A 21887-nucleotide genomic window follows, 5' to 3' on the forward strand; every position below is an offset into this window, starting at 1 on the left:
CAATAAATGGTGTTAGGACACTTGATATCCACATGCAAAAGAATGGATCTGGACCCTATGTCATACCTTGTACAAACATTAACTCAAAATGGATCAAAGACCTAAATATAAAAAATAGAACCGTAAAACTTAGCAGGAAACATAGGCATAAATCTTTGTAACCATGGATTAGGCAGTATTTTTTCATATGTGGTAATTAAAGCAAAAGCAGTCAAAGAAAAAATGAACTTCACCAAAATGAAAAACAATTGTGCATCAAAAGACATTATAAGGAAAGTAAAAAGACAGCTCATAGAATGGGCAAAAATATTAACAAGGAGTGCCTAACTATATCCCATGATGGTTGTAGAGCTTAATTAAAAAAAAATATATATATAAGCAAATCTTATATCTTTTTTTTTAAATTTTATTTGTCCATTCATGAGAGACCAGAGAGAGAGAGGCAGAGACACAGGCAGAGGAAGAAACAGGCTCCATGCAGGAAGCCCGATGTGGGACTCAATCTCAGGACCCCGGGACCACACCCTGAGCCAAAGGCAGACGCTCAACCACCAAGCAGCCCTTATATCTTTTTTTTTCTTTTTAGGATTTTAGTTTTAAGTAATCTCTACACCCAATGTAGGGCTTGAACTCAACCCTGAGACCAAGAGTCACATGATCCACTGACTGAGCCAGCCAGGTACCCTACAAATTATATCTGTTAAGGGTCTAGTGTCTAGACTATATGAAAAAAATCCTTAAAACTTAACAATAAAAAGAAAACCCAATTAAAATCGGGCAAAGGATTTGAATAGATTTTTCTCCAAATAAGACATCCAAATGCGCTCTCTCCTTTTGGCCGCCATTCTGGTTGCGTGTGGTTGACTGTGATCACCATGTCTTCTCACAAGACTTTCAGAATCAAGCGATTCCTGGCCAAGAAACAAAAGCAAAATCGTTCTATTCCCCAGTGGATTCGGATGAAAACTGGTAATAAAATCAGGTACAACTCCAAGAGGAGGCACTGGAGAACTAAGCTGGGTCTATGAGGAAGCATCGCACATCATGAAATAGCAAACATAATTGATACACATATTTAAGCCGCATGGAGATCACATGTTCCTATCCTATCAATATGGAAACATCCTTCTTACCTGGCCAATAGACATGTCTTATCAAGGAAATGATTTTCTCTGTTACTATGCCTCTATACCAGTAGGTTGGTTCAGTAATAAATGTGAGACCTTTCAGCTGAAAAAAAAAAAAAGACATCCAAATGGTAAATAAGCATATGAGAAGATACTCAACATCATTAGTCATTAGGGAAATACAAATCAAAACCACAATAAGATACCACTTCATGCTTACTAGATTGGCTCTGATTAAAAAGAAAATTTATGGGATGCCTGGGTGGCTCAGTTGGTTAATCGGCTTACTTCAGCTCAGGTCATGATCTCAGGGTCCTGGGATTAAGCCCCAAGTTGGATTCCCCACTCAGCAGGTAGTCTGCTTGTTCCTCTGCCCCTCTCCCTACTCATGCTCCTGTGCGCATGCACGCACATGCTCTCTCTCTCAAATATACAATCTTTATTTTTTTTCATGAGATTAGCATTTAAGTTTTTTTTGTATATTTTATTGGAGTTTGATTTGCCAACATATAGCATAACACCCAGTGCTCATCCTGTCTAGTGCCCCCCTCAGTGCCCATCACCCAGTCACCCCATCCCCCCCCCTCCCTTTCCACTACCCCTTGTTCGTTTCCCAGAGTTAGGAGTCTCTCATGTTCTGTCATCCTCTCTGATATTTCCCACTCATTTTCTCTCCTTTCCCCTTTATTACCTTTCACTATTTTTTATATTCCCCAAATGAATGAGACCATATAATGTTTGTCCTTTTCCGATTGACTTACTTCACTCAGCATAATACCCTTCAGTTCTATCCACATTGAAGCAAATGGTGGGTATTTGTCGTTTCTAATGGCTGAGTAATATTCCATTGTATACATAGACCACATCTTCTTTATCCATTCATCTTTCGATGGACACTGAGTCTTCTTCCATAGTTTGGCTATTGTGGACATTGCTGCTATAAACATTGGGGTGCAGGTGTCCTGCTGTTTCACTGCATCTGTATCTTTGGGGTAAATCCCCAACAGTGCAATTGCTGGGTCGTAGAGCAGTTCTATTTTTAACTCTTTGAGGAACCTCTACATAGTTTTCCAGAGTGGCTGTGCCAGTTCACATTCCCACCAACAGTGCAGGAGGGTTCCCCTTTCTCCACATCCTCTCCAACATTTGTTGTTTCCTGTCTAGTTAATTTTCATCATTCTCACTGGTGTGAGGTGGTATCTCATTGTGGTTTCATCAAGACAGTATGGTACTGGCACAAAAACAGACACATAGATCAATGGAACAGAATAGAGAAGCCAGAAATGGGCCCTCAACTCTATGGTCAACTAATATTCGAGAAAGCAGAAAAAACTATCCACTGGAAAAAGGACAGTCTCTTCAGTAAATGGTGCTGGGAAAATTGGACATCCACATGTAGAAGAATGAAACTAGACCATTCTCTTATACCATACACAAAGATAAACTCAAAATGGAGGAAAGATCTAAATGTGAAACAGAAATCAATCAAAATCCTAGAGGAGAACATAGGCAACACCCTTTTTGAACTTGGCCACGGCAACTTCTTGCAAGATACATCTATGAAGGCAAGGGAAACAAAAGCAAAAATGAATTATTGGGACTTAAGATAAAAAGCTTTTGCGCAGCAAAAGAAACAGTCAACAAAACTAAAAGACAATCTACAGAATGGGGAAGATATTTGCAAATGACATATCAGAAAAAGGGCTAGTATCCAAGATCTATAAAGAATTTATTAAACTCAACAGCAAAGAAACAAACAATCCAATCATGAAATGGGCAAAAGACATGAACAGAAATCTCACAGAGGAAGACAGAGACATGGCCAACAAGCACATGAGAAAATGCTCCGCATCACTTGCCATCAGGGAAATACAAATCAAAACCACAATAAATATAATCTTTAAAAAACATTTTAAAGATGGCTCATAACAAGTGTTGGTGAGAATGTGGAGTAATTAGAACACTCATCCACTGCTGGTGGGAATGTAAAGTGGTAAAACCCTTGTAGAAAACAGTCTGTTAGTTCTTCAAGATGCTAAATATGGAGTTACCATATGATCCATAAGTTCCACTCCTAGATATGTACTCTAAAGAATTTAAAACATGTCCACAGAAAAATGTGTACACTGATGTTCATAGCAGCATTATTCATAGAGCCAGAAAACATCGAAACAGCCCAAACATCTATTGGTTAATGAACAGATAAATAAAATGTATTTCCATACAATGAAACATTAATTGGCAATAAAAAGGGAAGTAGAATCATGGTTGCCTAGGGATCATGTGAGGGGGTTGGTAGGAAATGGGGAATGACTGGGAATAGGAAAAGGTCTTTTTTGTGGGATGACGAAAATGTTCTAAAATTGGGGAGCAGCTCTTTTTGCCCATGGGTCCCGTCCCTGTATCCTAGTAAAACCACCATTTTGCACCAAAAAAAAGAAAAAAAGAAAATGCTCCAAAATTTTTTTTAAATGTAACAAAATTGATTGTAATGACAGATGTGTGCATCTGTTTATACTAAAAACTACTGAACTGTATACTTTATTTTAAAAAAAAATTAGAGAGGGGAGGGGTAGAAGGAGAGGGAGAGAGAGAATCTTAAGGCTCCATGCCCAGCACAGAGTCTGCCATGGGACTCAATCTAATGACCCTGAGATCAAGACCTGAGCCAAAATCAAGAGTTGAACACAACCTACTGAGCCAACTGGGAGCCTCTGAATTGTGTACTTTAAAGGGGGGAATTTTATGGTATATAGATTTTATATCAACAAAAGAGTACATACTGTATGATTCCATTTACATCAGGTACTGAAACAGGTTAAAGTCTATTCTGTTAGAAGTCAGGACAGAAGTCACTCTTGTTAGAAGGGGAATAGTAACTGGAAGGAAGCAGGAAGGGGATTTCTTGGGGACTGATAATTTTTGTTTCTTTTATTTTTTTAAGGTTTTTAAAATTTATTCATGAGAGACATGGAGAGAGAGGCAGAGACATAGACATAGGGAGAGGCAGGCTCCTTGCAGGGAGCTGGATGTGGGACTTGATTCCCGGACCAAGATCATGCCCTGAGCCAAAGGCAGGTGCTCAACCACTGAACCACCCAGGTACTCCTAATGTTTTGTTTCTTGATGTGGTTGCTGCTATGTGTGTGTTCATTTTGTGAACATTTATTGAACTGTTTATTAATTATACACGATGAATTTCTACTTTGATTAGCAAATAACTTTAAACAATGATAGCTATGCTGTGGAAATTGTGGTAAAGCTGGTTTACTCTACTATGACTGATAGCACTGTAAATTGATTTAAAAATTTTCCTTTGGAACACCTGGGTGGCTCAGCAGTTGGGCATCTGCCTTCGGCTCAGGACATGGTCCTGGAGTTCCAGGATGAGTTCTGCATTGGGCTCCCTGTGGGGAGCCTGCTTCTCCCTCTGCCAATGTCTCTGTCTTCTCTCTGTGTATCTCATGAGTAAATAAATGAAAATCTTAAAAAAATTTCCTTTGGTGAAGCATTGTAACAAGTATCAAAGTTTATAAATATCTTCATTATCTTTGACTCAATAATCCCACTCCTGGGAACAAAGCCTAAGAAAGTAATTCTATTAAATAGGAACATCATGGGTTTTTTTCTTTTTGAGACATTGTGTGAATGATGTTTCGTAGAATAAAGGAAAACTGGAAACAACCTGAATAAATGTTTAAATGGTTACATAAATAATGTTGCATAATGCTATGGAATATTTTTAAAAATATTTATTTATTTGAGAGAGCACACTTGTGCATGTGTACATGCAAAAGTGGGGGGAGGGGCAGATGGAGAGTGGGAGAGAGGATCTCAAGCAGGCTCCTAGCTGAATGCAAAGCCTGAGGTGGGGCTCAATATCACTACCCCAAGATCTTGACCTGAGCCAAAACCAAGAGTTGTATGCTCAACCAAATGAGCCACTCAGCTGCCAGTGCTACGGAATATTACACAACTACCAACAATGATAATTCTGAACAGTATAATTCTGAACAATGATAATTCTGAACAGTAGTAGTAATTTGAGAAAATATTTGATCATGAAAAAAAGAGAGTGCAAAACTATATGCTAATTGAATATAGACAAAGACCATAACAGAACATGCTGAAACCTACATAGTTGGTTTGTTAGGAATTATGGGTAACTTTTTTGCAGGTTTCATTAATGTTAAGTTGTTTGATAATAAAAACAAAAACTTTAGTGTTTGGAGGCATCTGGCTGGCTCAATCAGTAGACTCTTGACCTCAGGGTGGTGAGTTTAAGTCCCACATTGGACATAGAGCTTACTTAAAAAAAATTAGTGTTTGTACGTGGCCATTGTACCACAGAAAAGAGATATTGAAAGAGGAAGTCCATAATGATTGAGGGCACTATGGAACTTCTGGAAAAATAAAAGCCGAGTGAGGAAATGTGGTTGAATCCTACAAATTTGTGAAAGGGATGAATAGGTCAATGGGGATAGTTGTTCACAAAATCTGGGAATGCTGGAATTGGAGGTCACCACCTAATGCTTCTAAGTCATTGGCCAAATTTTTATTGAATAATTGAGTACACTGTTCGACTTGAGTGTGAGTTTATGACCAAGGATAAGAATTACTATTTACATATTGGATAATTCATTTATGACACCCTTTACTCCAAGGGGGAGCCATCTATTACCCAATCTTATCTTCCATTGCTGCCTAACACTACACTTGCTAAGCTCATCTCTGTATGGGCCCCTGACTACTTCATGCCTCTTTGTAGGTCCAGAGCTCATCTACTCTTCATCCTTCAAGGCACAGCCTGAGTTCCTTGCCAACCACTTCTTAACCCCTTACAAACTAAGAAAGCTTCTTTCTATATTCCACTGTGTACTGATGTCCTTTTCCTGAATATTTAAAACATCAGTTTGTCAATCTCATAATCGAATCAGTCAGCTAATCTAAGCAACCAAATGATTATTATACCCACTAATATATTATTCTAAGTATGTGTCCAGTTTTTACTGAACACTTCCCTTGTACCAGGCAGGAAAAGTTGACTTCATAATTTCACCTAAGTATCACGACAACCCTGTGAAATATGTATATTATATCCAGAAACTGAGACTCAGATTTTAGATGATTTGTTCAAGGCCACAGTGGATGAGCTGGGAATTTAACCTGGTCTAACTCTGAAGACTGCACTCCCAACCACTATGTAATACTATTTAAAAAATATTATTTATTTTAAAGAGAAAGAGGGTAGGGGGAAGGGGGAAGGGTGAGGGAGAGGGACAAGCCAATTCTGTGCTGACTGTGGAGCCCTATGTGGAACTGGATCCTAGGACTCTGAGATCATGACCTGAGCTGAAATCAAGAGGCAGTTGCTCAACTGACTGAGCCACCTGGGTGCCCCAGTGTATTACTGTTTTAATTGAATTGTGTTTTCTTTCTCTAACTAGGTTTTTTTTTTAAGATTTTATTTTTTTAAAGTAATCTCTATGCCTTAAACGCACAACCCTGAAATCAAAAGTCACATGCTCTACTGACTAAGCCAGCCAGGTACCTACTCCCTAACTAGATTTTTAAGACTAGGAAGACAAAGATTTCATTTTGGTTCCTTTGTAATCTTGTCATTGCTATACTAGCTGCTATACACATAAACAGTGCTCAATGAATACTTACAGAATGCCAAAATGGAGCTGTAGATAGCTGAAAATACTAATTACTTTTAAAAGGATTTAGATTTTAGTTAGATACATGGGTGCCATATTCATAATATATGATTTAAAGGAAATAAGAATATTTGGGTCCATTTTTTAAATTTTATTTTTATTTATTTTTTATTTTTTTTTGGGTCCATTTTTAATACTTGAGATGTCTTGATGAAGGAGAACCACACCTTCACAACTCTTATTGCTCCATTATGATTAAGAACCGATTGAGGGCAGCCCAGGTGGCTCAGAGGTTTAGCGCTGCCTTCGGCCCTGGGCGTGATCTGGAGTCCCGGGATCGAGTCCCATGTCGGGCTCCCTGCATGGAGCCTGCTTCTCCCTCTGCCTCTCTCTCTCTCTCTGTGTGTGTGTGTGTCTGTGTGTAAGTGTGTTTGTCATGAATAAATAAATAAAATCTGGGATGCCTGGGTGGCTCAGCGGTTGGGCACCTGCTTTGGCTCAGGTAGTGATCCCCGGATCTGGGATCGAGTCCCGCATGGGGTTCCCTGCGAGGAGCCTGCTTCTCCCTCTGCCTATGTCTCTGCCTCTCCTCTCAATCTGTGTCTCTTATGAATAAATAAATCTTTTAAAAAAATGAAACTTTCGATGGACACCGAGGCTCCTTCCACAGTTTGGCTATTGTGTACATTGCTGCTATAAACACTGGGGTGCAGGTGTCCCGGCGTTTCATTGCATCTGTATCTTTGAGGTAAGATGAATGGATAAAGAAGATGTGGTTTATGTATACAATGGAATATTACTCAGCCATTAGAAATGACAAATACCCACCATTTGCTTCAACGTGGATGGAACTGGAGGGTATTATGCTGAGTGAAGTCAATCAGAGAAGGACAAACATTATATGTTCTCATTTATTTGGGGAATATAAATAATAGTGAAAGGGAATAGAAGGGAAGGGAGAAGAAATGGGTAGGAAATATCAGAAAGGGAGACAGAACACAAAGACTCCTAACTCTGGGAAACGAACTAGGGGTGGTGGAAGGGGAGGAGGGGGGAGGTGGGGGGTAATGGGTGACGGGCACTGAGGGAGGCACTTGACGGGATGAGCACTGGGTGTTATTCTGTATGTTGGCAAATTGAACACCAATAAAAAATAAATAAATAAAAAAATTAAAAAAAATAAAATCTTAAAAAAAAAAAAAGAACCGATTGAGTTGGATGGAATTATGGGTTTGACATCCAACTCTGATCATTCTTTGGTTCTAAAGCATCTTTTCTGTTTCCCAGAAATTCTCAGCCTAAAAGGGCTGGTCCCAATGCTGGTGCTTCTCCCTGTTTTGCTTGCTGTCACGCCTCCTCTTCTTGTGCATTTAATTATTTATTACTTTTATGTGTTTATTTGAGAGATTGAGAGAGATGGGGGAGGAGGAGCTGGCGGAGAGGGACAGCAGACTCCATGCTGAGTGCAGAGTCCCAGGTGGAGCTCAATCCCAGGACCCTGAGATCATGACCAGAGGGGAAACCAATAGTCCCATGCTTAACTGAGTGAGCCACCCAGATGCCCCTCTTCTTGTGCATTTAAATGAAGTAGGCCACCTATAGGAAGCAGGCATCAAAGTCCAATAGGCCAGGTTTATCAGTAAGATGGTCAACAAATTATTATGGTGTGATGTCAGGTAAGTCATGCCTGAGCCTCAGTTTACTCATCAGGAAGATGGAATTAAATACACCTCTTCCTCCAATAATTCAACATTGTTACAGTTCCAGATTTAATAGTTCAACTGGGACTAAGCTAGAGAGTCTGCGGCCTAAAATCCTAAATGGGATGAATTTTCTGTGGTGGCTGAAATCATCTCCATTCCCTTGCTGACAGCAATTGAAATACCCGCAGTTGAGGGTGAGAGCTGAGCAATCGGAGGCAGACAGCTGCCCATAATCTGGTATGGTCCTTGGGAAGGATTTCTGGGGTGAGGGAACCTCGTGTAGAAAAAACAAGCAAAGAAAGGCTGAAGGGAGAGTGAGTTGGAGACTTCCTGTGCGGTTTCCTCCTCCACTTCTCCCCCCTCCCCCACCGCCGCCAATCACAAATTCTGACCATTAAGGCACAAAGGTAGAAAATCCCATGGGGTCTCGGGCCTGGAAGCCTCTCATTGTCCGGCTCTGACTATAAGCTCGCAGAATGGGAAAAGCCTCCCCCCACCCAACCCTCGCTTTCTTGCTCCTTGCCACGCTGGGCTGGCTGTTGCAAGTGGGAAGCAGTCTCAGGCTGCACGCAATCCTTTTTGCAAAGCCGAGGAATGAGTGAATGAGAGAGGGAGCGAGAGACAGAGACAGAGACAGAGTGTGTGGTGTAGGGAGGATTGGGGGTGGGATTCCATGACGTTACCGGCTCCGCCTCCTGGTGTATATAAGGGGGCGCTTGGCGCGCAACGACCCCAAGCCGCAGCTTTGAAGCCTGAGCAGCCGAAGTCCGTACCCCCAACCCAACTCGTTTAACTCAGCCTCACCCACCCCAATCTGAGACTCTCCTCTCCTTGGGCTTCCACAGCTCTCCGGTAAGCCTTGGGGGCCGACACGTGTGTCGGAAGGGGACGGCGAGGGTCTGGGCAATACCTAGGATTCTCTGGCAACCATAGCATGCAGTTGCATCAATGCGGCCGTGACCTGTTGCTGGGCAAGACCCCGTCCCCAGGAGCCAAGGTTCCCGTCTCCACCTCAGCCCCAGACCGTTTCTAGATGAATCTGGGAGCTGAGTTGGGGGGCATAGGGTGGAACCCCTCTCTGTTGCAAGCAATTTCGGGCTGCTCTGGGGCCCCTCTCGGGGTGCATCTCCAAATCTTTAGATGCCGAAGCCCCGCCCCACTGTTGATTCTTGCTGGTCAGCCTAGCAAAGCGGGAGGAATTGGGGGAACATTTGCTCACTCCCCTAGGCGACAGTAGCCTGTTATACGCGGTGTCGGCTTGGTGAGTAGGGATGGATTTGAGTCGTTCTCACTTTTGATCTGCGGTGGAGGTCGGTTTCCCCTCCTCTCCCTCCCGGCAATCTAAGAACCTTGCCTATTAAGTAGCCCTTGGGGTAAGCACCGAAAAGGAACACGGATAGTGAGAAGGGGGTTCTGCCCAGAGTTGCTGGCCGCACCTGGGGTGAGTTCTGTTTAATTCCCAAGGAGCTACAGGCCAGGGACCGGCACAGATTAAGTTCCATGATTCCTGTGAGGGTTGGGGTCTAGGATAAACCCGAGTTTCCCCCTCACAGAAAGAGACTGATACTGACTGAGCACTCGGGAGGTGCCAGTACTGTAGGGGGCTTTCACCTGTCTCTCTGCAATTAGTCCTCCAAACCTGTGAGGTACTCTTATTCCTACTTGTTAAGGAAGAAACTGAGGTTAGGGGAAGACACTTGCCTTTGTCCCTTCAATATCCTCCCCATCCCCCCATCAATCCTTTGCTTGGTGGAGTGGGTATTGTAATGCACTCTTAAGAGCTTAGGGATAATGAGCCCTATTGAAGGGCTTTTTTTTGTCTTGTTTTCACCAGATCCTAGAATCCTCTTCAATTCCAGCTAGAATGCTGTGGCAGGCACTTCGCAGATTTGGTCAAAAGCTGGTACGCAGACGTGCACTGGAGCCAGGCATGGCTGAGACTCGCCTTGCCAGATGCCTGAGCACTCTGGATTTAGTGGCCCTGGGTGTGGGCAGCACATTGGGTGCAGGTGTGTATGTCCTGGCTGGTGAGGTGGCCAAAGATAAAGCAGGACCATCCATTGTGATCTGCTTTTTGGTGGCCGCTTTATCTTCTGTGTTGGCTGGACTGTGCTATGCTGAGTTTGGTGCCCGAGTCCCCCGTTCTGGTTCTGCATATCTCTACAGCTATGTCACAGTGGGTGAACTCTGGGCCTTCACCACTGGCTGGAACCTCATCCTCTCCTATGTTATCGGTGAGACGCTGGGGCAGGGTGGAAAATGTACAGCCAATGAAGGGGCTTTGAGTCAGGAAATCTGGACACTGTGGTGAAGTGATAAATTCGTTAACATTTACAGGACTTCAATATCCCTAAATGTGTCTGTGTGTTGGGGGGCTGGCTGGGAGGGTTGAAGATGTGGAGAAACTTTTCATTTCTCCTTATCTCTGTCCTGGTGTCCTAAGTTGACTGGTTTTGGTTTTTCAAAAGTAAGAATAGGGGCACCTGGCTGGCTCAGTTGGTGGAGCATGCAGCTCTTGATCTTCCAGTTGTGAGTTCAAGTCCCACATTTGGGTGTAAAGGCTCCTTAAAAAAAAAAAAAGTAAGAATAGGTGAAAACAGAAGGGATTATTTGTGTGACTGGTTTGGGGGAGCGAGGAGGGGAGGAGAAGGAAATTTGACCCCATGTTTCTTCCTCTGCTCCACCAGGGACAGCCAGTGTGGCCCGGGCCTGGAGCTCGGCGTTTGACAACCTGATTGGGAACCACATCTCTCAGACCCTGCAGGGGAGCATCTCATTGCATGTTCCCCATGTCCTCGCAGAATATCCAGACTTCTTTGCTATGGGGCTTGTGTTGTTGCTCACCGGTGAGGGAAGAGACAGGGCTAATGGTGGGGGCAGGGCTAGGCTAGGAAGGACCAAGGCGGTGGAGGTGATAATGGTGAGAAAGAAGAGAAGCTGGGGAGAAAAGGTGTGCTCAGAGGTGGGGAAACAATGCTTGAACTGAGGACTTTGAGTCCTGACTGCTTCTTTTCCTGCAGGATTGCTGGCTTTGGGAGCTAGTGAATCAGCCCTGGTTACCAAAGTGTTCACAGTGGTGAACCTTTTGGTTCTTGGTTTTGTCATCATCTCTGGCTTCATTAAGGGGGACCTTCACAATTGGAAACTCACAGAAGGGGACTACAAACTGACTGTGGCTGGACTCAATGACACCTATAGGTTAGGTTCACTCTGGAGATGGCAGAGCTGGGAGCGTGATGGGGAGCTCTGGGGGGGGGTGTCTGTGCTAAGGGCTTCAGGATTGGGTTGGGGAGGAATGGGTGTCGAGGTCTTGAAAGGCCTGCCTGAGTAGTTTGGCATTAGAGAAAAGACAGAGTTTGCTGAGCTCACCTTTACCTTTTCCATCCCTTTCTTCCACTTCAGCCTGGGCCCTCTGGGCTCTGGAGGATTTGTGCCTTTCGGCTTTGAGGGGATTCTCCGTGGAGCAGCTACCTGTTTCTATGCGTTTGTTGGTTTCGACTGTATTGCTACCACTGGTAACAGTCATTCTGGTTCAGTCTGGGGCTGGGGTATATAGTGTATATCCAAGTGGCATGCAGATTGAGGGTGGTGGAGGAGCAGGCCTGCTTTCCTCATTTGGAAACTTGTGCCCCTTCCTGCAGGTGAAGAAGCTCAGAATCCCCAGCATTCCATCCCTGTGGGCATTGTCGTTTCACTGTTTGTCTGCTTTTTGGCATATTTTGGTGTCTCTTCGGCCCTTACGCTTATGATGCCTTACTACCAGCTTCAACCGGAGAGCCCCCTGCCTGAAGCATTTCTCTATACGGGATGGGCCCCTGCCCGCTATGTTGTGGCTCTTGGATCCCTCTGTGCTCTTTCTACCAGGTCAGTGTCGGACTTCTGTTCTCCTCTGCTGTCAGAGTCTCAGGCTTCAGCATTCAGTACTTGAGAATACCCCTTAAAAGGACTGTGAGGAGAAGGTGGAGACTCCTTAACCTCACAGGCACAGGGACAGAGATTGCAGTGAATTCATGCCACTCTGGCCATTCCTTTCTCCAGCCTCTTAGGTTCTATGTTCCCCATGCCTCGGGTGATCTATGCAATGGCAGAGGATGGCCTCCTGTTCCGTGTCCTTGCCAGAGTCCACACGGGTACACACACCCCCATCGTGGCCACTGTGGTCTCTGGCATTATTGCAGGTAAAGGAAAAAAATCCTCTTTGCCCTTCTCTGTTTTTTTTTCATCAGTTCCCTTAACTTTGCTCTTCCCTCCTCTCATTTCTTGTTTCCCACCCATCAATTTCAGCATTCATGGCGTTCCTCTTTGAACTCACTGATCTTGTGGACCTTATGTCGATTGGGACCCTACTTGCCTACTCCCTGGTGGCTATTTGTGTTCTCATCCTCAGGTGAGACTCCCTCTGTGAACTAAGATTGGAGGTTCTCTTCTTGGATGATGAATAATGGGGATCTGCTCCTCCTCCTTCCTCTGCCTTCCTTATCCTTCCTCCGCCTTCCTTATCCTGACTCTCCTTGAGGAGCATGGCTTACCCCTCCCTGCCAAGAAGAGCTTGTACCCTTAATGACTATGAGGAAGGTTAAGGTGCATGGCAGGAGATGCTAAAGCAGTTAAGGGTTGCTCTTAATCCTGTCTTCTTCCTCATGCCTCAGGTATCAGCCTGAGCTGAAGAATGAAGAGGATGAAGTGGAGCTGCAAGAAGAGAACATGGCTGGAGCAGAAAAGCTGACCCTACAGGGGCTGTTCTGTCCACTCAGCTCCATCCCTACTCCACTCTCTGGCCAAGTTGTCTATGTCTGTTCCTCATTGGTTGGTGAGCAATGGCTTTTTTCCTCTGGGGTCACTTTGAATTGGGGTGCCTAATGTCTTCACATGTTGGTCTCAAGAGTTGGTTTTGATGTTTCTCAACTTGACCCCTGAAGCTCTGCTGCTGACTCTTCTTTGCCTGGTGCTGGCCCAGTGGCCCATTCCACTGGTTTCTGGAGACCCAGTGTGGACTGTAGTGGTTGTGCTGCTCCTGATGCTCGTTACTGGGATCACTGGGGTCATCTGGAGACAGCCACAGAGTTCTACTCCCTTGCACTTTAAGGTAAATGACCTCTTTCTCTCCACCCACCCAACCATCTCAGAAGAATAAGCTCCAGATGCTTTGTGGCCTAATAAGGTTCATAAGTGGGGATCCCTGGGTGGCCCAGCGGTTTGGTGCCTGCGTTTGGCCCAGGGCACGATCCTGGAGTCCCGGGATCGAGTCCCACGTTGGGCTCCCGGCATGGAGCCCGCTTCTCCCTTCTCCTGTGTCTCTGCCTCTCTCTCAATCTCTGTGTCTATCATGAATAAATAAATAAATAAATCTTTAAAAAAAATAAGGTTCATAAATATTCTCTAATTGACCAAGAAAGGAAAGATACAGGAGATACCTAGGCCAAAGACTTCTTTCTTCTCTCCCCTCCGTAGTTCCTTTCTTTTTTTTTTTTTAATTTTTTTAAATTTATTTATGATAGTCACAGAGAGAGAGAGAGAGGCAGAGACACAGGCAGAGGGAGAAGCAGGCTCCATGCACCGGGAGCCTGACGTGGGATTCGATCCCGGGTCTCCAGGATCGCGCCCTGGGCCAAAGGCAGGCGCCAAACTGCTGCGCCACCCAGGGATCCCTCCGTAGTTCCTTTCTAATTCAATTTCCCCCAACTGTATTCTTGGAGTCTTCCTCTATAAGGCACATTAAATGAGTGGGCCCTGAAAAATACAAGATGAGTGGGAGTTGGACCCTCCCTTTCCTGGCCTGAGTAAGTTAGGGATCTCTTTTTCCATCACTACATGGTATATACAAAGATTTTGCTTTGTTCCCAGGTACCTGCTTTGCCTCTCCTCCCTCTAATGAGCATCTTTGTGAATGTTTACCTTATGATGCAGATGACAGCTGGCACCTGGGCCCGATTTGGGGTCTGGATGCTGATTGGTAGGTATCTACTTGGGAAGAGTAGTCCTCTTGGGTTCCTGTCCCAATTCTTTTCCCTTTTCTTCTCATGTAGAGGGACCTATTAAGCCTTTACAGATCACTATTTCCCTACCTCACAGCAGCTTCTTTTCCTCACTAGGGTTTGCTATCTACTTTGGCTATGGGATCCAGCACAGCTTGGAAGAAGTTAAGAGTGACCAAGCCCCACTCAAGTGTAGGGCCAAAACTGTAGACCTTGATCTCAGCAATGCCTGTACACATTCGATTTGACGTCATCATGCCTGAATGCTGTCTGGTTCCCCTGCGCAGTAATGGAGAGTACCTTTGAGCACAGGAGAAGCTAGGGCTCCCATGGGATGTCAGTGGGGGAATGCTAATAGAGCTCTGTATTTATTGTGGAGTGAAGGATGTGTCTTTGCTGTTCCTCATCCCTTTTATTTTTTTCTTAGTGGTCTACTTTTCACTTGTGTCTGTAGCTGCTTACTGGCTTTTACAAACTTATTAAAAGAAACTATAAAAAAAAACTATGTCTTGTTCTTTGCTTGCTAGAAATGATGTGGAGCCTGACTTTCAGTGTGGAGAGCTTCAGATAAGTGTCCTGTGTTTGCTGTAGTCATGGCAAAAGTATCTGTTCTGCCTGTGTTTCTTGTTGGCTCAGGGTTTGAGGAGGGTAGGGTGACCACTGGTCAAGTCTAGTCACACTTGAACGATCTTAAGATAGGTTTCCCTCTTACTATACTGCAGGTTAGATTCTGAATAAGTAGGACAGCAACACTTGTCTTTGGGATTTGGGGGTGGACTCTGATCTCAACACTGGTATTGGTCAGAACCTACACTGAGACCATTGTCTTGTGTTCCACTCCTAGTTGGATGAGACCCAGACTCTTGTGACTGCCTGGGTAACAAATTTTGGCTAGGGTATTTAGCACTGCTGGGAGGAGGGGTGGGTAAAAGTGGGGTTTGATAAAGAACTGTATACGTTATACATATGATTGCTGTAGAAGTAGTAAGGGAACAGAGGTCAGAGGTTTGCTCAGACCAAGAATTATTCATCCATTTATTCAACAACTATGTGGAGCTCCTATTAAAATTCTAGGCCCTGTGCTGGGCGCTAGGGATACAAATGCACATAAAACATGGTCCCCCCCCACAAAAAAAACAAAACAAAAACAAACAAACAAAAAAAGACATGGTCCCTGCCCTCAAGGAACTCATAATCACGTGGAGGGGGGCGGACAAGCAGGTAACCACGAAACAATGTGACTTACACCAGGGCTGGAGTAAGTGCTAATTGCTACAGGAACACAAAGAAGGACATGTTCAACCTGAGTCTTGAATAGGTGTTCCTGAAATGGACTGAGGGGAAGGCTTGTTTGTCAGGGAAGAGTGTGCACAAAGCCATGAAGTATGAAAAAGCATTGTATTTGGAAGTATGGCCTGTAGTTGAGTGCAGCTGGAGGGTAGCCTATATAGGGTTGTGAAATACAACAGGGACCTTAATGAATGGCTCTGCACATCCTACCAAGGAAATCCAGATGTTATCTTTATAAATGTTGTATGTGTAGAGGGAAGGGAGTGGGGCAGATTTATGAAGGATTCTAAGTTAGGAAGAGGATTGGATTTGTTAGTCTGGCAGTAGCAAAGGAGGGTGGCTTGGAAGAAGCTGGGAGAAGCTAGAGCAGTGAGGTAATAGTTACCATTTAATCATTGTGTGACATTGCTAGTAGTAATTAGGAGGACATTGTGATCATTTGGGCAAAATATTTCCAGATTCTTGGTCAGTTGGATGTAGGCGGTAAGGAAGAAGTGGATGACTTAGATGTCTGCATGAAACTTCTGATTGAATGATTGCATTATTAACCAAGAGAGGAAAAGAGGAGTAGCATATTGGGGGAAAGACAAATTCAGATCCAGATATGCTAATTTGTAAACATAAATGAATTTAGCTTCATATAGGTGAAGATATGGAATTAACAACTAGAACTTTTTTTAAGATTTTATTTATTTATTCATGAGAGACACAGAGAAAGAGGCAGAGACACAGGCAGAGGGAGAAGCAAGCTCCACGCAGGGAGCCTGACCTGGGACTAGATCCTGGGTCTCCAGGATCAGGCCCTGGACTGAAGGTGGCGCTAAACCGCTGAGCCACACAGGCTGCCCAACAATTAGAACTTAGTTAGGCTAGAAGTCCAGGGTAGAGTTAAAGATTTGGGGGCCATCAACTCAGAGGACACATGTATGTGTAAGCAAATTGTGGGTGTGCCTGGCTGGCTTAGTTGGTAGAGGATGCGAATCTTGATCTTGGGGTTGTGATTTTTGAGCCCCAGGTTAGGTTTAGAGATTACTTAAGGGACACCTGGGTGGCTCAGTCAAGTGTCTGTCTTCTGTTTGAATCATAATCCCTGGGTGCTGGGATCGAGCCCATGTTGGGCTCCCTGCTCAGTGGGGAGCCTGCTTCTCTCCCTCTACCACTCCCCTAGCTCGTGCTCTCTTTTTTTCTCTCTCTCTCTGAAATAAATAAAATCTTTAAAAAACCCTATCATAAAGAATATAATTTTTTAAAAGATTTTATTTATTTATTCATGAGAGACACACACACACAGAGAGGCAGAGACACAGGCAGAGGGAGAAGCAGGCTCCATGCAGGGAGCCTGATGTGGGACTCGAGCCCAGGCCTCCAGGATCATCATGCCCTGGGCTAAAGGCGGCGCTAAACCGCTGAGCTGCCTGGGCTGCCCAAGAATATAATTTTTTTATATACAAAGAGCTCTTACAAATCAATAAGGTGAATAGCCTAATAAATGAATAAAGGATCTAAGTAGTTTTCAGAAAAAAATCTAGAACACCAACAAATATTGATACTCAACCTCAAAGAAATGCAAATCAAAACAATGAGATCTCAGTTCTTAATTTTTTTTCAGTTCTTAATTTATAGACCAGCAAAATGATTTTTTTTTTAAGATTTAAGTAATCTTTACACTCAACATGGGCCTTGAACCCATAGCCCCAAGATCAAGAGTTATGTGCTCTACTGATTGAGCCAGCCAGGTACCTCTCAGCAAAACAAATTTCAATGACTAGGTGTTGGCAAATATGAGGGGAAACAGGCAGTCTTATGTATTTTTTTCTTTTTTTTTAATTTTTATTTATTTATGACAGTCACACACACAGAGAGAGAGAGAGAGGCAGAGACACAGGCAGAGGGAGAAGCAGGCTCCATGCACCGGGAGCCTGACGTGGGATTCGATTCCAGGTCTCCAGGATCGCGCCCTGGGCCAAAGGCAGGCGCCAAACCCCTGCGCCACCCAGGGATCCCTGTATTTTCTTTTCTTTTTAAGATTTTATTTATTCACAAGAGACACAGAAAGAGAGAGGCAGAGACACAGGCAGAAGGAGAAGCAGCCTCCATGCAGGGAGCCCGATGTGGGACTTGTTCTCGGGACCCAGGGATCACGCCCTGAGCCAAAGGCAGACGCTTAACCGCTAAGCCACCCAGGCGTCCCTCCCTGGCAGTCTACTGTATGATAGGGATGTATATTTTTGTAACTTTTGTGGAGAGTAATTTGATAATAGAAGAATCAGAAACCTTCCTTTTGATCTGACAATTCCACTTCTAGGAATTTTAAAACTCACTTTTATAAGGATATTTACTGTGATATTATAATACAATAAAACTTAGAAGCTACCTGGTGTGCATCAGTAAGGAACTGGTTAAGTTACATTAATTCAGTGGAGGGGCAGCCCCGGTGGCTTAGCGGTTTAGTGCCCGCCTTTGGCCCAGGGCCTGATCCTGGAGACCGGGATCAAGTCCCACGTCGGGCTCCCTGCATGGAGCCTGCTTCTCCCTCTGCCTGTGTCTCTGCCTCTCTCTCTCTCTCTGTGTCTCTCATGCATAAATAAATAAAATCTTTAAAAAAAATTCAGTGGAATATATATAGATCCAGTAACAAAATGAGATACAATTATATGTGCCAAGAGGTGATATAGAAAACTCTCCAAAATATACTATTATGTAGGAACAAAACAAATGGAACAAAAACCCCAAGGTGCAGAACATTTATTTCGGTGAAAGAACAAAAGAGGATATATTTATACATAATTTTTTTTCCGGAAAAATATACAGGAACCTTAACCTCTGGTTTTTGTATTGTACTTTTTTCAGTTTTCTTTTTTAAAAAATATTTTATTGGGCACTTGGGTGGTTCAGTGGTTGAGTGACTGCCTTAGGCTCAGGTCGTGATTGCAGAGTCCTGGGATCGAGTCCTGCATCAGGCTCCCCGCGTGGAGCCTGCTTCTCCTTCTGCCTATGTCTCTGCCTCTCTGTGTCTCTCATGAATAAATAAATAAAATCTTTTAAAAATTAAAAAATATATTTTATTTATTTATTTGAATGAGAGAGGGTGTGTGAACACAAGTGGGGTGAGGGGCAGTGGGAGAAGCAGACTCCCCCACTGAGCAGGAAGCCTGCCCTGGGGCTTGAACCCAAGATCATGACCTGAGCTGAAGGCAGATGCTCAACCGACTGAGCCACCAAGGCGTAGCCTTTTTCAGTTTTATTAACCATGTACAAACGTTACTTTTTTCATTCCTTTTATAATCATCATAGCAGTAAAAGATTGGGGGAACTCTAATATTTAAGGGATGAAGGAAGAAGAGTGCACAAGAGATGAAGGAGGAATGAGTGAAGAGACAGGACAGTGATGTGGAAGTCCAGGGAAGAAAGAACTTTTCAGGAACAGTCAACAATGCCAAATGCTGCCTTAGAGAGCCAAGTTTAATAAGATAAGGACAGAAAAGGTTTCATTGGTTTTGTCAGTTAGTAGGTATTTGATCATTTCAAGAGTAGTTTTGATCAGATGGTGGGAGTGGAGGTTATATTGCAGTGGGTTGAGTAAATGGAGGGTGAGGAAGTGTATTACAGCATTTCAAGCCAACAGACAAAGGGAGTTGAGAGGTTTTTGGTTTTTTAAGATGGGCCATTGTATTTTTATGCTTAAAGAAGATTGTCAATGGACAAAGTGAATAAATTTTGGTATTACTGTTTAAATAAAACATTTATGAAGGATGGACTGGTTCTCTGATTTGGTTTTCTAGTCTTTCTTTACTCAGTGCAATGTTTCCCAGACTTCAGACTTTCAGGAATGTTTCTCTATTTGTGTGGTTCCTGTAATGTTAAAATAAACACGTTTTAAAGCTTAAATGCACTTGTTTTCTTTATTTATAAACTTTTATTTAAGTAATCTCTACACCTAATCCCAAAGTCAAGAGTCGCACACTCTTCTGACTTAGCCAGCCAGGTGTCCCAATACACTTTTTAAAAAATATTTTATTTATTTATTCCCCATGGGGAGCCTGATGTGAGACTAAATCCCAGGACCCTGGGATTACACCCTGAGCCAAAGGCTCACTCACTGCCACCCAGGTGCCCCCCAATATACTTATTTTAAAAGGAAAGCAGTTTTACCACTATCACATATGGAAAGCAAAGTATTTCTCTAATACACATTAAAGTAAATATCCAACTATTAAAATGTTTGGCTGTGTACCAAATAATCCTTAAATACCATTTAGCTTTCCATGGTTTCATTTAGTCTCCCCCCTGCGCCCCATCACCCACAGTCTCAAGCAAATAGTCCTCCTGAGGTATAGTCAGAAGGTCAATGGTAGCTTAACGCTACATCACAGTGCCTAGGTCATTCACCTCACTTGATTTTATGTAGGCATTTTATTTTCTCACATCACAAGAAGAAGGGAGACTTACAGTAATAAGATCTTTTGAGAGAGTCCACATTCACGTAACTTAGAGTATATTGTTATAATTGTTCTATTTTGTTATTGTTAATCTCTTACTGTGCCTAATTTATACATAAACTTTATCACAGGTATGTATGTATAGGAAAAAACAGTATATATAGTGTTCAGTACTATTTGTGGTTTCAGGCATTTACTGGGTTCTTGGAACATATCCTCTGTGGATAAGGTTGGGGGGGGACTATTCTATAATGCACTTTGGGCATAGTTAGGCAGTTAGTGAATAATGTCTTTAGGATGCTATGCTTGGGGGCACCTGGGTGGCTCAGTTAGTTAAGCGTCTGCCTTTGGCTCAGGTCATGATCCCGGGGTCCTGGATCAGTCCGCATCAGGCTCCCTGCTCAGCAGAGTTCCTGCTTCTCCCTCTGACTCTCCCCCACTGCTCATGTTCGTGCTCTCTATCTCAAATAAATACAGTTTTTTAAAGGATGCTATGCTTGAAGATGGAGTAGAAAATTGCTTTAGGCATGGTCTAATCTTAATCTCCTCAAGGAGTTAGGGATAAGATTGGCCCAAATATGTACAAAGACACAAAATAGGAAATAAGAAGTGTCCCTAAGAGAGGTATGCATGAAATACTGCGAGAATTCACATCAGGGAGTTCTGGGATGTCTTCATGGAGGGTGAGGCTCTTAAACTGGGGCATAAAGGATAGGTAAAATGTTTAATTTCAGAAATTGGGGAGAGCATTTCAGGAGAAGGGAACCTTGTACACAAAGACAAGAAGCTGAGAAAGTTTTTAAAAAATATTTTATTTACTTATTCATGAGAAACAGAGAGAGGCAGAGACATAGGCAGAAGCAGGCACCCTGCAGGAAGCCCAATGCGGGATTTGATCCCAGGACCCCGGGATCATGACCTGAGCTGAAGACAGATGCTCAACTACTGAGCCACCCAGGTGTCCCAGAAGTTGAGAAAGTTTATAGTTTGGTTGCTTACAGCCTAGGATTTTGGAGGGATGAAGTGGAAAAATAAGATAAAAGGTAGATTCCAGTCAGACTCCTGAAGACCATTAATTTCAGGGCTTCCAAGTGAAGCGCAAGGAAGGGTATAGATGAGAGCATTACTATGGGAAGGAAAGAATGGTTCTGTGATTCAATTCAATGTATTACATCTTAGCTGCCCAGTTACATGGTTATACTCTAGATCTTGCCAGAATGTGTGCCTCTAAAATCGCTAATTCAAACATCAAGCTCTCTGTCCACAACTTGCAGCTTGTTTGCTCAAGTAACCCCATTACAATAATTCTTTGACCTCATAAATCCCCTAATTCATTCTCCCTTCCCACATACACTTTGTCATATTTTATCAGCTTCTGCCAATCTTTGCTTGCTCCCTTTCCCACTTAAATTCCTGAATTTATTATCATTATGACTCTTGCAAATACCTTCACCTCCCTAGGCAGTACTCCAGAGTACTACACCCTACCCCCGGAGAAATCCAAACATCCTACCTGTGCAGATCAGGATTTGTTGGAGGCAATCAAACCTGGGCAGTTTAATGACCGTTGACCTTCACTAGGTTCTCAACACTACCTGGGAACCTTTTTTTTTCTGTCTGATTTCCCTCTCTATAACAACTGTTTCTTACCTTATTCACATCCTTCAGATCCCTCCTACTCTCTGCTGTTGAC

The 21887-nt window shown here is 43.5% G+C and overlaps 1 protein-coding gene and 1 pseudogene across 6 annotated transcripts; both read left to right on the forward strand.

The window, feature by feature from the left end:
- Window positions 1-843: 843 nt before the first annotated feature.
- Window positions 844-1395, forward strand: LOC144308445 (large ribosomal subunit protein eL39 pseudogene; annotated as a pseudogene).
- A 2670-nt stretch (window positions 1396-4065) lies between these two features.
- SLC7A3 (solute carrier family 7 member 3) lies at window positions 4066-14967 on the forward strand. Of its 6 annotated transcripts, none has more exons than XM_077890300.1 (12): window positions 4066-4229; window positions 10325-10724; window positions 11178-11336; window positions 11511-11688; window positions 11893-12005; window positions 12132-12354; window positions 12529-12668; window positions 12775-12877; window positions 13140-13300; window positions 13374-13576; window positions 14335-14443; window positions 14583-14967. In XM_077890300.1, the coding sequence occupies exons 2-12, from the start codon at window positions 10355-10357 to the stop codon at window positions 14711-14713; spliced, it is 1890 nt and encodes a 629-aa protein (XP_077746426.1). In that variant the 5' UTR covers window positions 4066-4229; window positions 10325-10354; the 3' UTR covers window positions 14714-14967. The 6 variants fall into 6 exon arrangements, with proteins under 6 accessions (XP_077746426.1, XP_077746429.1, XP_077746425.1 ...); XM_077890299.1 differs by lacking the exon at window positions 4066-4229 and adding an exon at window positions 8531-9342; XM_077890304.1 differs by lacking the exon at window positions 4066-4229 and adding an exon at window positions 8535-9342 and having other exon boundaries at window positions 10325-10499.
- Window positions 14968-21887: the final 6920 nt, after the last annotated feature.

The sequence above is a fragment of the Canis aureus genome, chromosome X, assembly GCF_053574225.1.
Source record: "Canis aureus isolate CA01 chromosome X, VMU_Caureus_v.1.0, whole genome shotgun sequence".
Taxonomy (NCBI): Eukaryota; Metazoa; Chordata; class Mammalia; order Carnivora; family Canidae; genus Canis; species Canis aureus.